This window comes from Rissa tridactyla, chromosome Z (genome assembly GCF_028500815.1).
Source record: "Rissa tridactyla isolate bRisTri1 chromosome Z, bRisTri1.patW.cur.20221130, whole genome shotgun sequence".
Taxonomy (NCBI): Eukaryota; Metazoa; Chordata; class Aves; order Charadriiformes; family Laridae; genus Rissa; species Rissa tridactyla.
The window spans coordinates 74,632,103-74,649,324 of NC_071497.1; the positions used below are offsets into that span (position 1 = coordinate 74,632,103).

The window sequence follows — 17,222 nt, forward strand, 5'->3', positions numbered from 1 at the left end:
CATAGTAAATTAGAAGCATTTCAATAATATTCAGTTTTTTGTAGCCAGCCTATCTATGGGAAACAGCCATGGAGAAGTTAAATGACTTAAGAGAAGGTACATGGAATTATGTATATACCTGTATGTTGGTGACAGATGAAAACATTCATTGCAAATTGAAAAAACCTTTCCCACAATAGACTGTTAACTTGCTGGGACTCCCTGGTCTTTCTCCAGATTACTCACATTGCAGTATGCCACAGCCCTTGGGTATGATTATGGAGATGTTGAGGCTCATCTGTGGAGCAGATTTCCCCTGGTGCAGCTCCATATCCCTTCTAAATGCCACTGTTATTGCCTAAACACAGGGCATATTCGTATTTCCCAACCGATCCTGGAAAACCTGGCTTGGAAAGTCGCACTGTTAACTAACCGAAATACAAGCTCTGTGATAGCACATTTGTGTGTATCTTCAAGCAAAGCTGATATTTTAATAATCTCATACATAAGTAAAATGCAATGAAATTTTTTTTCTTCACCACTATGTACCTTTCTTTTCTCTTAGGGTACGTTGATATTGGGCTAATTCCAAAAGGTGCGAGGGGAATCAAAGTTATGGAAGTTGCAGAAGCAGGAAATTTCCTTGCAGTGCGAAGCAAAGACCCAGAAAAATATTACCTGAACGGAGGCTTTATCATCCAGTGGAACGGTGAATACAAAGTGGCAGGCACGATATTTCAGTATGACAGAACAGGGGATCTAGAAAATCTGACTGCTCCAGGACCCACCAATGAATCAATATGGATTCAGGTAAATAGGAGATTGCTAGCAGAACCTGTTGGGTTTGAATGGCAGCAGAATGTGCTGGGCCTTTGAAACTGAGGCTGGAAAAATACTTATACTTGTACATAGATCACTCTATTAGCATGCTGCCTTACAAAAAAAAATCAGTTGATTTTTTTGGAGAGAAATAAACACCTTGTGTGAGGGGGTTGTTCATCCTGCTTAAAAACAGATGTCCAGTGTCATAGTCTGATGATTACTAAAGGCTGGTATTATCCAGTACTGACACTATGACAGGGATCCTGACACCTGTATTTGGTCAGGCCTTTGCCCAAACTTCCCTGTCTCTTGTGCCACCTTAGACCAACACGTGGCTGCGATGTGAAACGGAGCCAGATGAAAAGTAACTATTCATCACAAAAAGGGAGCTGATGTCAGGCTGTGAACAAGCAGTGAGAGCTAGGGAAGGCTGACAGCAGTGACTGCTCACACTGAGCAAGAAAACGTAGCATTAGATTGATGGGTTAATAGCTTGTGGTAAGTGAAATTGTTCCGTTTAGCATCCACTGAGGTTGCTCCCTTTCTTTTATGTTACTTTATGTTACTTTAACAGCTTCTGTTAAGTCTGCAAAAATAGTTTTAAATTGCCCCTTTGTTCTCTGAATGTATGTTTCCTGGCTTGTTTGCTTGTGTATGCAGCATGCAATTAAAAAAAGTATTAAAGGTGTGAGCTTTTTTATTAGTATTAAAAAGTATAAAAATATAAAAAGTATAAAAAAAGTATTAAAGGTGGGAGCTGCTTTCACACTTTGAAAGTCTGGTGAAGAGGCACATATAGGTGCTAAGTGTTTACTGTCAGTAACAAGGTCAAGGACACAATTAGGAGAAATAGTAGAAGTTTTGTTGCTGAAGTCTTATCTCTTGATGATGTTTTTCTTTTCTCCCTCTCATCAGCCAAATACTAAGTTTCTTTAGTGGCTCTTCTCAATTGGAATTTTCTTTCTTACTCCAGAAATACTGCAAAATAATACTAAAGCAGTGTCTGAATAAAGTCTGTAATTTTCTGATCTGCTGGTTGTTTTGCAACATCTGTTTCAGAAGGGTAGGGAAATTATAATTTATAATGGTGATAGGCAATGGCTCTTAATCAGCAGCACATTTGGCAGTGCCTTGGATGGACTTTGCATTATTTTTTCTTACAGTGAATAGGATACCGATTATGCTGACCCACTTACTCCCACCTGTGCTTCCAGAAGTGCATGGCAAACAGCTGTGTCTTAGAAAGATACACGTATGCCACTGTTAACGCACAAATGGAAGTTTTGCCAGTCTGCTTTTCTGAAGTGGTAGTAGGCTCCAAAATGTGCTACTTTAAACCTTGTTGATTTTTCTGTTCTCACACTTTGAAAGCTTTGGCCCAGTAGGTTATTAAAATCATAAGTAATTAAATAAACCACACTCATTGTCCAGCTACTTTTTCAAGAAATTAACCCTGGAGTCAAGTATGAATATACCATACGTAAAGAAGAAAGTCATGAGAATGAGATTGGAGAGCCAGAGTATTTTTGGCAGTATGGAGACTGGACAGCCTGCAGTGTTACCTGTGGAAAAGGTAATTCCTCACTTCCTTTTTCTATTACTGTTCTTCTGCGCTACTGGCAAATCTCATCCTTCAGTTATCCAGACAGTGTTCTCAAAGAGGTAAGGTTCTTTAATCTGCATTTGTCAGGAAATCAAATCACACGGTTACAGTTATGTATTTTGACTTTAAAATAAAATGCTATTAAATCACTTAAGGCAACTAGGTTTCTCTAGCTCATGCCCTAAAATTCTCAACCTCTGTGAACCAAAATGAAAAACTACAGTTTTCTTTTCCTCTAATTTGTTGTCAATATTGTTCACAATAACCCTGCTTCCCAGCAATACTCATATAAGTCTTACTCTTGTTTCCCTACCAACTCTTTCCAGTATGTTCGCTACAAAAAATATTATTTCTGCCCTGCCTCGGTAAGCAACAGTGCTTTTTGTGCATCTCTCAATAGTTACTTTATTTAAATCAGTCTTGAGAACTTCTATGTCTTTGCCACTCTCAGCACAATGGCTTGGGAGCAGCTGCAGTTATATTGTAGTTCTGTGCAGCATATTAAACCAGACAAGCAGAATGACGACCCTGAAGGAGGATCTAACAACAGGTCTAGAAGTTTACCTTTGGTAACACACAGAAAAAGCTAGTGGGAAAACTTTCTTTAAAGTAGTTAACAGATCAATGAGATGAAGTTAATGCTCTCAGTAAACCAACAATAATGATAAAAAGACTGAACGTTTCTTCACAAAAGTAAAGGATTTTATCCATCCTTTGTGGGAATAATTTTTAAAATATGATAAAAATGTTGTGTGTGAAAGGAAGTCTCCACTTAGGGGGAAGAGATTGCAGCCTTCCCATGTGAATCAGTTCCTGCGTTTCACTGGACAGAAGTCCTGGCGATAGGACACAAACCTTGTTCTTTGACCACTTGTGTGAAAACTGTACAGAGCAGTAGAAGATCAATGTTAACGCCACTGGACAAGCAACATGAAATAAGCCTTTTCTCTTTCTAATGCTAGGGTATTTTTTATGTTTTTTGATAATTATTGCTTTAACTACTTTCCAGAAGGGAAGGAAAAGACAAACAAATGTAACAAATCCAATTGGGAGTCTAGAAGCAGTGGTGATCACAGGAGTAAAATTTTTTTCATCTTTCCTGTCAGGGAAGACACTAAAATAGTGCATTTTCAGTGGTTTGAACAAAAGGCATTGTATAACCTTAATTTTAGAAGATTAAAAGAAGAATTTTTCAATAGTATGAATTACCCCATCCCAATAATATTCCTATATTATATTAAAAAAAGAAATATATATATATATATATAATGGACATGTTATAGACATGTTTCTACATCCATACATATATATATATATGTGTATATGTTTGTGCAAATATTTGTGTGGTTTGGTTTTTTTGACAAGAGTTTCTCAGCACAAGGCACCATGTGCTTTCTGGTTAGCAAACCTCAAAGCGTTATCTTTAAATAGTACCCAGAACAAGTGTTTTGCTTAATTGCATGCTGTATGTTTTAGTTCTGATACCTGGTTGTGAATAGTGTTTAATGTAACAATTGGCATGATGACAGAAAGGGGGGCAAGGGGGAAGTGTTATGAGGCTGTTTATTATGTTGTTTTGGGGTTTTTTACATCAGCTGCACTTTTCCCAGAACTGTTTCTCAGTAAGTAAATTATAACCCTGTGTACTACCTCCTGGCTAAAGAACTGTGTGACTTCACTTTGATTTCTAACTGCCACATGGATTACTTAAATAGAGGACTGCAGGATATGGGTTTTTTTTCAGGTTTTATTTAATAAGTGGCTTCCCCTGTTTACTGTCTTTGGGCTCTTAATAAATATTTCTTGAGCTCATTGGCTTTTTCTTTGCATAAGTAGAAATTATATTTTGGGCCATATTGTGGATTTACTGCCGTGAGTTTGCAGGGGGACCAAGAGGTGCATCACAGTTCAAAAAGGGCACAGAAACCTTCCCAGTTCCCTCCATTCCTTCCTGGGCAGGAGAAAAGAAATGAATAGACCCTTTGCTCTCCTTCCTCTGAGATACACACATCTATAAAAACAGCCGAACAGGTTTAAAGGAGGATGTAATCAGGGCATTGTCGCTTATCCCTGCCCAAAAAAGGGAAACCCTGCCACAGAGCTTCAATACATCATTTGAGGCAGGGGAGCTCTGATACTACAGTCTGTCTGCAGTCTTCTGCAGGTACGGGATGCTTAATCTGGTTGTGCTCTGGTTGTCTGAATGTGGACCAGCTGTGCTGTTGTTACACCAGCTTGGCATTGCACCTGAGTTAGCTGGCCCTCCTGAGCACCACGCCAGTGCAGTAATATAGCAGGTTTGTGCCCGGATGATCAGAACAGAAACACATCAGCAGAAATACCTGGAGCTTTACTGCATAAGAAAAAAAAGACATAGCAGAAGGGAAGGTGTATTTGGAAAATGTTAGCTCTCCATCATTATGGAAATTTGGAAACTCTAAAGTATTGCTACATTTATCAGGGAATATGGGAATGGTAGTGATTGTTGACCTAGAATCAGAAAGCCTCACACATTCATGTGTTATTGTGGTTTGATCCCCCTGAGTTCAGTTCAGGACCGGGAGGGAAAATAAAGGCAGAACTGAATGTCCCCAATGTTGCTGGATTAAGCGACAGCCTTCTCTTGTTTCCGCAGCCTTCTCATCATTCATTGGCTTTGAATGATGAGATGATTTTATCTGGATGTACACTCTGCTTAGATTAAGAATTCCTTGCTGTGGGCAGCAACAGACCTGTTGTGCCCAATCTCAGGAGCTGAAGTGTTTTGAAAGGTTTGTAAGATTAAGCACACTGAAGTAGGCAAGATCATCTTCTGCTATCAGTGTGCTGCATGGGAAGTCTTACTGTAGACAAGCCTCCAGTGGGGGTCAAGGAGATAAGAAAAGTTGCATTGAGTTAGACTAAAGGTCTAAAATAACTTTCCAGGAATTTTTAAGTTATCAATTGGTAAATAAGAAACCAAGAGTAGTTTTTCAGGATAAAAGGGAGGGCCAAGAAAGATGAACTATTGAACCAACTTTGATGGCCACAGCCAGTAGGAGAAATTGATCCTTACCTGGAATTTTGTTGTCTTGGCAAACATGGACCTGCCTAAAGATTCAGCACAGGGCTTCTCCTCACAACTGGTCAATAAGGTAGCAGTAAATCCAAGGGCGATTTGGCCTTTTGTAGCCTCAGAGATCAGGACAATGCAAACAAATGCTTTCTGGAGCCAAGAGAGAGAAGCTGAGTTAGGCAGTGACAAACGGGGCTACAGGCACAGGAATGGGCTGATGCAGGAAAACGTTGTCTGTCCTAGGGAAAAAATATGGGTTTATCCCTATGATACAGCTCCTTCTCCAAGGCAGACATACCTGGAAGAAATCCCAATGATGAATAATGTCTTGTAGTGTGAAGCTGTCCCTTCTCAGAATTAACCCAGGGCAGCTCCTAAAGGTATTTTCCAAAAGATTCATGGCCTCCAGGTAGCACCACGCTGTGCCCTAACCCATATCCTTCCCCAGCTCCATTACAGCTGAGAAAGAGAAGATGCAAACGTGCTCATGTTTTCCTTCATTTCTTTCATGTGCCCCTGTGTTTTGTAGTCTTGAAGAGTGGGTCTGGCCAGTCTACAGTAACACCATTTAACAGGGAAAAATATATTGTGTGAAAAATCATAGAATCATTTCGGTTGGGAAAGACCTTTAACATCATCAAGTCCAACCGTTAACCTAACACTGCCAAGTCCAACACTAAACCGTGTCTACATGGTTTAGTCTACCTGTCTACATAAGCACTATGTCTACACGTCTTTTAAGTACCTCCAGGGTATTTTCTGTAGCAAACACACATAATACTTACTGCATGCAGGGAAAAGAACACACTGCAACACCTGATAGCCGTTAGGAATGTAGAAAGTAGTTCAGTAATTACATTGCAATCCATTTCATAGCAAGGAAATGCTGAAGGGCATAGTTTATAGTAAAAATCATAAGCCTTGCTCTGTCCTCACCGCAGGGCAGTTTGACTCCCTGCCTGCCGTTGGCTTTATGCAGAAAGAAATTGCTTTGCAGTCAGGATGTGTGGAAACTGGACGGTGTCCTCCAAACTGCTGCACCCTCTGGCCAAGAGCTCATCTCTCCAGAGCCTATTGTCAAGACAGCATGTGAAGCCGTTAAGCTTTTTTATAGGAAGACTAAGGTGTTTTTTTTCGCTGAGGTTTTTCTTCTAGACCAACTACCCATTATTTTTTCTTTAAATAATGGTCAATTAGGAATTACAAGTATAAATCCTTCATCCTTGTCTGAAGGCTTTAATCATGTTTCTTAGAACTAGCTTTGGGTGGCATTGAACCTAACAAGAAGGCAAGAGCAACACAGCTGCAACTAAGGGAGAATATTAGGCAACTTCAACAATTTACTTCTCTATAGATAATATCAGTAATTGGCAATTTTTCAAAGCTTTGCAAAAGGACTTAACGGTAAGATTTGTTTGGGTGTTAATTGTTGTGTGCCCTCTAAATCTTTCACAACTGTTTTCAGGGCTACTTTGCAAAATTACCTCCAGGTGTTCCTGAACTGAAATATAGTGCTAAACTTGTAGCACTGATTTTAGAAAACAAAGGTAACTCTATTTTCCTTTGCTATTATGGGTCCGTGTTTTATAACACCAAGAATGCAAAGATTGTGTACATGTGCATGCACCGCATATAATTTATTGAGTGAATAATACCAAAATGAACTCCTTGATGAGTATCTGATTTGATGCACAACTGTGACAATTACATGTTCAAATTAGATTTACAATCTAATGTAAATGTTCTTTTGAATACACATTTTGTATATTTGCTTCTGGTCCTTCATTTCTATTGTTCTCAGCCTAATTTTGCCCCAAATGAGGACCATTCAGCCAACAGATTTCAAAACCTTCCAAACCCAAATGTTTTTAAACTGACACCTTTTTTTGCAATCTAAGTGAGAAATCAGGAGCCAAGTGGGGCAACCTCCCATCTAAAAGGTCCTGCAGTAGGGGTGAGGTGGCACAGAGAGGAAGAAGCAATCTCTCAGCAGATTTGGTGAAATCAAAACCATTTTTTGATCTGGCTGTTGTCATTCTTGGTTTCTCTTCCCCCCCCCCCCCCCCCCAGAAATATTTGTAGGGTTTTTTTCACAGAGCTGAGATGGTACACTTCTGCCTAAAGAAACATGGGTGTGGGAAGGGCCGCTTCAGCTAACATTATGTTTTTACTTGCAAGTGAGTCAGTGTGAGGGAGATGGTGAAGTGATGGTGGTGATGCCTACAGTGCAGTGAGTGCTGAGGTGAGCAGAACGGAATGGGATGTTCCCACTCCAGAGGAAAAAGCAAGATCTTTGCAGTGGGATTATGACCAGAGAGACCATGTCCTGAAGAATACGGCCAGCATCTTTGTGGGTGCAAAACAGTTGTCAGGACAGACTAGTTAATGCTGAGGTCAGAGAGAAGTAAAAGAGGTGAAGGGAGAAAAACAGCTACCCTCTCAGATTTAGGTTTCCAATTTTAGTGAGCTTTTAAGTATATTTAGAATTTTTAATCTGTGTCATAAATAAGATATTACATATTTAAATTATGCAACTGTGTAAATGTTTGGTAGGGCAAGGTCAGTGTGAGGTGACTAGTTTTCTACTTTTGCAATATTTTCTGTTCAACTTGTTGAAGCTGAAAAAACAGCTGTGTTTCATTTTGTCATTATATGTATGCCAACATATATATGTGTCTATCAATATATGCATATAGGATTCCTTCCAACTTTGGAACTGAACTATACACAGTTATGATGAAAAATCTGTGTATTTATGGTTTCTTTAAGTATATGCTTCCAGCACAGAACTTTCCAGATATTGAAACTGCAGCGGGACTTCACATAACTTCCATAATAAAAATTGTTTGTGTGAATAAGTTAGTTTATTGGTGCCAGCGATCAGCAAGTATTTTATAAGAATGTACAGCCCCGAAGCAAAACTTTTGCAAAGGTTTGTAGTGGTTTTGAAGTGAATTACAGCAGCTGAAATGACAATAAAAAATTTATCAAGGCAAAAGACTTCTCTTATTTGCATTCGTAACAGCAACATATCATGATTTTGAAAGGGACAGAAACATATTTCTGTGAACTGCTTTGTTTAAAAACTAGCAGGAAGGTAGCTAACTATTCCAGTTACATTTTTCATAGTATAAAAGAGAGCCCTGCTCCGTGGGAGTCCTGCAGTGAGCCAAAGACCTTTCTGCTGCTCCAAGTCCCCTAGGGACAGGGGAGAGCCACATCCAGCCACGCTGCGGAGTCCTGCGGCTCCTTCCACATCACGTACCCTGGAGTGTGAATGCCTCGGCGAAGAGTATTAATGGGAGCACAGGGCTGCAGTCCCTTAATCCTCCCTTCCAGGTGCAACTAATCCTTGTTCTAGTAAGTCAGCTTTCAGGTGTGACTGGAGGAGACTCAGTCATCACAGCCTGTGCTGTTGTTGGAAATTGTCCTATATATCTCAGTTGCCAGTCTTGAAGTACCCTAAAATCTATAGCATTTCCTCACAGTGTTACAGACCTGATGCCTTGAAGTGCAAGAAAAATGAGGTACAGGTTTCCATCTGCTTCTATGGAATCACTCGAATATGCCTAGAAAGTTTTTAATTTCCCTGTGTTGCGGAGGCCTTTTTCAGTAATACTGGACTACAGCCTCCCCTTCACACTCGCAGTCCATGCCTAGTTCTTCCAACAAAAGCTACCTCTGCTGCTAGCTTTGGATTTCCCCATATTAGAGTTGGTATTCTGGTTTTTCTGTATTTATTTTTATAAGTAGATAGTTAAATTTTGGAAAGGGAAAGAAATTTCAATGCTGTGAAATTACTTAAAGCAAGATAACCATAATGCTAGCATGAAATTTTAGGAAATAATATGTTTTAATTGCCGTATATGGGGACATTGCTGTATAGAGGAACATAAGTATGTGTAGTAAAGAGCAATATTTTCATATTTCCCAAGTATCTATGGACCTGTAATCTGCAGATTACTGTTCTTATCTTCCAGATAGTTTCCCTCACTAGTTATTAGGAGGTGTGAGGCAAGGAAAAACTTGATTCCTAAATATTCTGCAAAATAGCCTAACACTTATCCCTGACACCATAGTAACAGCATTGTTCGGCTCTTTGCTTCCCTGGAGGAAGATAAAAGTCACAGAGATACAGTGACCTACCATCTGCGTATTAATTGCTGTGAATTAATAACAGCGCAATTAATTTAACCGGAGTTAATAAACAAGGTTTCTTCAGTCTTGGGACTTGTTTGGGCCTAATGCGACTATTTTAATACCTCTGTATCGGTCTAGCTACAACCTTTCAAACTGTTATATTGCAGTACTTTTTTATACTGTGTTTGCAGCACAGGACTGACCTCAAATTATTGCTAAACTGTGTGGAATGCAGGGCCCTGGAAACTGATTTTCTTTAGATTCACAGTAGGGTAATGCAGTATTTTGGTTGTAAGTGGAACTGTTGTGAAAGAACCCAAATTTTATCTATGGGATGTCTCTGTGTTTCTCATCATTACCTATTATTACTTATTTAGAAAACAGAAGATTTTCTCTCTGGTATTACGACATCACATTTTCAGTCAAGATTTGTACCAAAAATTCTTAAAGGTGGAAATCAGCACTAAGAGTCACAAGGTTATAGTTTTGCTGATACAGTCCAGTTTGTGTTCTGCTTAAACTGCCTTCCCAGAAATACAAATAAAAGATTAGCAAAAATACCCTTGCTGTGAATAGCCTGACGCTGTGATGTTCCTTATCTGTGGGTAATGCCAAGAACCATTCATAGCCCTTTAAACCTGCTCCTGCAGGAGCCCTTTCTGCAGCTGACAACTAAATTGAGATTAAGGAAAGTGCTTTCTAATGCGTTGCTTGAGCTATCTGATCCAAAAGAGCTCTGCTCAACACCCTTTCAGTTTGATGAGAGGATGCTTATACCTGATTTAGCCCAGATATTCAGCAGAACTGACTTTCACGGCTGATGCTGTATTCTGGGATGCGGAATACAACCGGTGTGTACTCCTCAATGCTAAGGATTTCTACAGCTCATGCCCAGCCTGTATGGATTACTGCTAATTTGTTGTGTGTCTTTCTCCCTCAGGGGTGCGGCGTCAGATTGCCCACTGCATGCGGAAGGGAAGTGGGGCGATCAAAAACTCCTTCTGTGACCCTGCAACACAGCCAAACGGGCGACAAAAGAAATGCTACGAAAAGGACTGTCCGCCCAGGTAACGGATACTGGGGGGGCTCTGGTAATGCTAAATAGCAGCCTTATTTATTATAGGAAAATGTTGGTTCTAATACCAGATTAGCAGCATCCACGGCCTGTGGCGGTGAGAGCTCCCAAGCGTTTCAGAGCAAGGTGGCAGGAACCCAGTAACGGACAGATTAGGAGTGAGCTGCCCTAAGAAGTTTCCAGTGCAAGGTACTCAGCAGTCTATGCTGGGAATGGCAGAGGCTGCTCTCTCATCTGTGTAGGCACTCTTTTTGTTCAGTTTAGGTGCAGGTGTGCTTGAAAACTGCATAAATTCTTATTTATTTTAAAAACTTTATTCTTGTCTTAGCTCGAGTGATAATGTATTACTGTGTGTTCCAAAAACTAACTTGCGGAGCGGGTTTTTTAAGCCTTTTGATGCTGTTTTTCAGTACTTTTGGGTACTCCTTTGTCCTTTTTGTGAGGGAGGATGAGTGGAAAGGCCCACTTCTATAACTCTAATTATTATACCTTACTTTTAACACTTATTTAGCATCTTTTTATCATGTCCCTTCTTATTTTTTCCTTTCAGGAAAATGCAGCTTTCTTCATTCTGTGATCACATTGGAATAATTTTTTCCATTCCCGTAACATTATTTTAATTCGTCTTCATCTCTATTTTTTCTGTTCTACCATTTTAGTGAAAAGGCTTAGGAAGACTAACCACAGGGAACATTTTGCGTGACAGCAGAACTGCGGGCTTGTAAAATAGGCACAGATTGGCTGGAAGGGATCAATATTGGGTTTGCTTTCATGCTTTAGGTACTAGAACATCTTGCTTTTGTCTTTCATTGTCTTCGGAAATTGTTTATTATGCTGTTTGCAATGATATACCAGTCTTTTCCTAGCAATTCTAGTTAAATCATAATCAAATCAAAGTCATTACAATGATTCCCTTAAAGTGTATCGCGTTACATTTGCCAGCAGTGAATTTCATGAAGCCTTAATGTAAAAAACTCTGCATGGCTGTTGTTTTTATTAGTTGTTTGCAAGTATCTTCACAACAGTATATGATGCCTCCTCTGGGAGTTACATCTTTGCACTTGCAGCCCCTATAAATGACGTTAAAAGCATAAACTACCAGCATTTCATAATTCTTTGTAGATTACTAGGAAATCAATTGACAGTATATCAGGATTATTAACTAGCTGACTAGTTAAGAGCTGAGGCTACCCACATACGTGGGGGCAGAATTTGTCCCTTGTTGGGCAGATTGTAGAATTATGTGACATGTGAACCAAGCTCTTCCGTGGGCCAGGAGGAAAAGCTCTCCTATGCTGCCAGCCTGAGTGGTGCTGCAAGCTCCTTCTGTGCTGCAGAGGAAAGCACTAGTTATCCTTCTGAGGACAGCAAAATACTGACAAAATGCAGTGTAGGAAAGGAAACCCATATGTATATAGTTCTAGAGTCACGTTGTGTATTTGTTTTTCTCTTAGCAACACAAAAGTGACTGTAGTAGCTTGACTAAGGACCTGTCTAAGTCCCTGTTCTGGCTCCCAGCAGGGCCTGCATGCCTAAGGAAGGGTAAAGGCAAGGCAAGCATACATTATATCTCTTTCTAATGCTCTTGCAGTTTCCAGCTGGTTTTAATTCAAAGCATTTCCAGAGGCTTTTGTGACTTGTCTATAGTCAGTAACCTCACTTCCAAGTACTTTTCCAGCCTTCCTCTGCAACTTTGTGAAACTTCCGTCATGTACAACTTCCTCTGCAAGAAGTTCCAAAGCTTTAATGCCTATGGTATGAAACACCACCTCATTTTAATTATTTTGACTGTGTCTCTCACTAGCTTCTGCTGGTGGCCCTGAGTTCTGTTGGAAGCGATGGCAGTGAAGAATGAATTCCTACCCACCCTTCCCAACCCCTTCACATTGTAGATCTGGTCTATGTTCCAGGCCGTTGTCCGAGCATGGGATTTAGTTGGTATTTACTTTCTGTGACATATGCGTCACCTCTAATTCAGACAGATAGTTACACATCTCCATCTGAAATGCAAGACAGTACTTAGCGCAGTTTGGTTAGTTGTTGGTTCTAAAGAAAATCTGAATGTTGGAGGAAGGTGTGACTGTCCCATACAGCGTGATGCAGCATAACTGAGAGTTCACGTGAAGCTGCGGAAGAACAAGTGTTCTGTAGAGAGGTGGCTAAATTCTGTGCTAGGGTTGAGGATGGTGTTATCAAACACAACACTGCAGAGGACCTTTGGCTAGTGCTGTAGCCCCAGGACTGAAACTGTTTGATGATCTTAACGCTTCCCAACAGCAAACCAGTTTCTTCATGGGAACATCCTATCTAAAACAAGAAGGATGTTACCTTGCATAACCCTCCCTCCTGTGATCTGCTAAATCCCACTGATGGAAAACATGCTACCATGAAACTAGCTACTAGACCACTAAATCAGAATTAGATAATTTATCAAACAATAGCTATTCTTTGAATAACATTACTGTAATATTTGTGACTCTCATAAACCAGATCTTATCTCATTAATAATTTCAGGAAGTTAATTATAAACTGTTTAAATGACAGGCTTCTGAGAAGTCCAAGTCATAACATTCTTGTTTGTTACCTGATTTGGTCTGCATTTATTTTTTCCACACTTTCTGCTAGAAGAATCTGGAGCAAAACAAAATATTTAAAATGTTGCAATACATGTATGCCACATGTTGACCCAGTGTCGCAGATGGAGTGATGCACTTCACTCATAGAGAGAAGCAGTTTTATTGCTATAAAACAGCAATTTAACAAAGCTTGATAGTAAATGTGTGACAGTGTTTTAACAAGATTCGATGGCAAGGCACACTTGGTTATTTACTACATAGGGGACGGGGTCAGACAGAGCTGTCACGGAAACCCTCCTGTTAAGTCAAGGTTCAGAAAAAAACCCCTTGCTTTCTAAACTTCTTCTTAGGGAGGTGTCTAGGTGCGGCTGTACCCAATCCTAGCCCCAGACTAGGTCAACGGTTTATGTCTAAAGGATTATATATGCACAATCAGTCCTTTATATCACTTAGCTAAGCCTTCAAAGTTTAGCATGCTATAAACCTCTTAGAAAGGATCTGTTGCGGCCAAGAATCTCTTAATTTTGAGAAGTAACTTTGAGAGGCGTCCCTACTCAAGGGGAGACCCTGGCGTGCAGCCCTCTGCCGCGCAGGAGAGCTCAGAGGGCTCTTGGGCTGTTCCCTATTTATGGGAGAAAGAGGATTGACTTGTAGTCATATTTGCATATCAGCCACAGTACCAGTATTGCAGTTAGGTGGGCGCATTTCTCAAGTTAGCCTTCGGCTGTTGTTTTGTCTGTCTCCCTGAAACCGCATTGGGCTGGATGCAGCCATCCCGACCAGACACAGCCATTATGACCACCACGGGTGGTTATCGCCTGGGCAGGGTTACAGGAGATAAAGGTCAGTTTGGTGGTGGAGCACAGGGTCACACTCAGAACAAAATAAAGATGGCTGAACAGTTGAGAGTTATGTCATATAACCACTTATATAAAGGTTGAGTGATACTGCTTAGCAGGAGTGCAACAAGACAGTGGCATAAATGCATGCTTTTTTCTACATTATGCTATGGAATATGGTTTCCATTTGTATGGTTTTTTTGGTAGGCAGGTGTTTATCTCCATAGGTGTTAATGATAAAAATCAACAGATAGTACTTGACGAAAAAGAGTGAGATTTTAACTACCTGCAGTGCTGTGAATAAAAGTTTTGCTCTCCCCTGTAAAGCAAATTGCCTGGAGCCTTTTTAACCTGACTACCCACTTGAACAGAGTAACCATAAATAGATTATTTTATGAGTACCTGGTATCTCCTGCTTTTTATCTGCTGTTACTGTATTGTCCTGCTTTCAGACTACTTAGTAGACTCCGACAGCATAATAAGAATAGGAGACCTTGTTTCTATTGTAATATATGGAGTGAAAATCAGTGCCCTGTTGGTATCTGCTGTGCCTGATGCTATACAAATACATAGTGAGCAACGACAGTCTTTCTTTAGGTGTTCCAAAAATGTTGTGGGAAGGAGGGAACATTGAGCCCCATTGGCATGAATATAGCAAACTTTGGTTCCAAAATCCCATGCTACTACTTTTTCAGCAAGGGTCCACACCTCATTCAGTACACGTCATGTAGGAATAGATGAGGATTGCATAATGGACAAGGCTGTTTGGCCCTGCCTTAATTGTTACAGACCTTGTAAACTCAGCGTGGGAGGAAAAGAGATGGGTCTCATTGAAGGCAGCTGAATGCGACCTGCGAGAATCAGATTTTCTCCCAACCTCTGTCCCAGGCTGGACTGCAGAAGAGCTGAGCGCTCACAGCTGCAGATGAAAGCTAACTGAGGTTATGCTTTCACCGTTCAGACTGCCTCAGGAAAATTAGCGCTCACACAAACTAATTACCCAAGTCGTGCGTTTTCTTTCTTTGTTTATTTGTTTGTTTGTTACCACAATTTTTCCATGCTGTGCCTGGCTGTGGAGATAAGACATTCCCATCACTTTGCAGGGACTAGGTGCTGCGTTAGTATTTAAGAACCACTCAGCTGCTGTAGTGGTAAATGCCAACAGAAACCAGGGGTAGGAACAAGTACTGGACAGTGGCTGCCATCAAGCTTCAGTTTCCACCAGCTCATCCCAGTCTGTCACCACAATCAGCATAGCTGCCCACTAGCTTTCTTTCCCATATCCTTTTCTTTGCCAAGCATCTCTCTGTATGTGTGATCTAAAGAAAGCCTTGTTTATAACCTGCCCAAACCTAAGCCTGTCTGGCAGTGCCCTCCACTCCAGCTGACACTTGGGAGGTCCAACAGCTTGGTTGTTTCACCTTAGAAGTTGCATGCTTGGACTTCGTATTGCTACGTCAATTCTGGATGTGCAATCAGCAGTCACCTCCAGTTTGGGTTATGACTCTGCAGCATGATGAGACAGCAGAAGCTCCGAGATAGTGTTTGGCAAAGCAGTCACTTGGGTGCTGCTCCCTTCTGTGTGGTCCAGGACCTGCTTTGGGGCATCCTGTACCAGTACAGGCAAATGGTAGATGTTCTGCCATCCTTGCTTTGCCTTTCTTCTCCTTTGGCTGGGATGCCGCAGTTCAAAAGTCCTCAGTGTCAAACATGAAGAGACAAGAGTGCAGGTGCTTCCATGTTAAGTTTCTCATGCTTGAGTGTTTAAGGCATGTGCGTGTACCCTAGAATGGAAATAGGAAAATGCACTGTCAAAAACTCCAGTTACTGATAAGAATAAATTTTCAGTCAGAGCAAGTTTTTTGAAGTGTATGTGGTAAACAAGGCGCCAGGCAATTAACTGCTTGGCTCACTGGTACCGTCTGTTACCTGCACTGAATGAGGAAGGACTCGTATAGAAAAATCTTGATTCTGGGATTTCCTAACTACTTTGGAGCACCTTACTTTCTTCCATAATTTTTAAAAGATGTTTTGCATGCAATAGTTAATCATGCCCCATTACTGCTGATCAAGATAGGTTCTGTAATATATATATATTACAATATATATATACACCAATATGTATATCTCTGATAATATATTGGTAGGAGTTCGGTATTTAAACCTTCAAACTGTCAAACCCTCACTCAGAGCCATTTGAAAGCAGTGAGGGAGGGGTTGTCAGGTTAGCATGTCTGTAGCTTGAAATATGTGATCAGGTTCCATTAAAATTAATAGGGCAATTCACCTACTTCAAGTTGCGTTTGTGCCAAAGCGTCAGCAATTCACAAGATACTGGAGATTATAAAATTGGAAAGAAGATGCCAAAGATGTAAACAACCCTGAAATGGCTTGGTTCAGGTTGTGGTAATATGTTTTTCTATCTTTTTATTGCTGTATTCTGCTGAGGTGTGCTCGCTTTTTGTCTTTAACCACTTCTTAGTTTTCCTTTGTTGTTTACAGAAGCCAGGAAGAGCAAGAAGCTCTTGCTCCCCCTTGCCAAAGGCAGGCGGGGGAAGGAGAAAAACAATTTGTTCTTTTATTACAGCAATGTCCAGAGGCCTCACACAGGGTTGTGGTGGCAACAGGCTGCATTCTAGAGCATATAGCAAAACAGTCTGTGCCCCAGAGGGCTTCTAGGGTAATTTAAAAGGAAATACAGTATGTAAAGAGAAGGAACGTAGGTGTAGGCTCCCCAGAGAAGACCAGGTGGTTGCAGAAATGAGCTGTGTGCATAGCTTGATTGCTCTGAGTCTTTATTATTATTTTTTAAATTATTAGGAATAGATATCAGTGCCTTCCAGATCAGTGACAGCTCATTTGCAACTGAAGAATAAATTAATCAGGAAACAGAGAAGGAACATAGAAAATACAGAGGTAAGGGGAGGTGAATTGTCAGTAAACTGAAGAAGCCAGAAGTGCAGTAAGATGGGAAACAAAGCAAGGAGCAAAACCTGTTATAAAACTGGACACTGAACTTTGATGTATGTATAAGAATGAGATTATTTTGCTTCAAGTTTACTGAACTTAAAAGCTAAAAAATACAATAGAATGGTGTTGGTTGTAAGCCAAAACCAATTTTTTCCACCTTTTT

General features: G+C 40.5%; 1 protein-coding gene across 2 annotated transcripts in view; it reads left to right on the forward strand.

Moving 5' to 3' along the window:
* ADAMTS12 (ADAM metallopeptidase with thrombospondin type 1 motif 12) overlaps nucleotides 1–17,222 on the forward strand; it is a 168,228-nt gene that overhangs the window by 124,402 nt on the left and 26,604 nt on the right. For both annotated transcript variants that reach the window (XM_054185127.1, XM_054185126.1), the window contains exons 15-17: nucleotides 545–789; nucleotides 2,233–2,374; nucleotides 10,540–10,666. In XM_054185127.1, coding sequence (XP_054041102.1) covers nucleotides 545–789; nucleotides 2,233–2,374; nucleotides 10,540–10,666 — 514 coding nt within the window. The remainder of the gene's footprint in view (nucleotides 1–544; nucleotides 790–2,232; nucleotides 2,375–10,539; nucleotides 10,667–17,222) is intronic.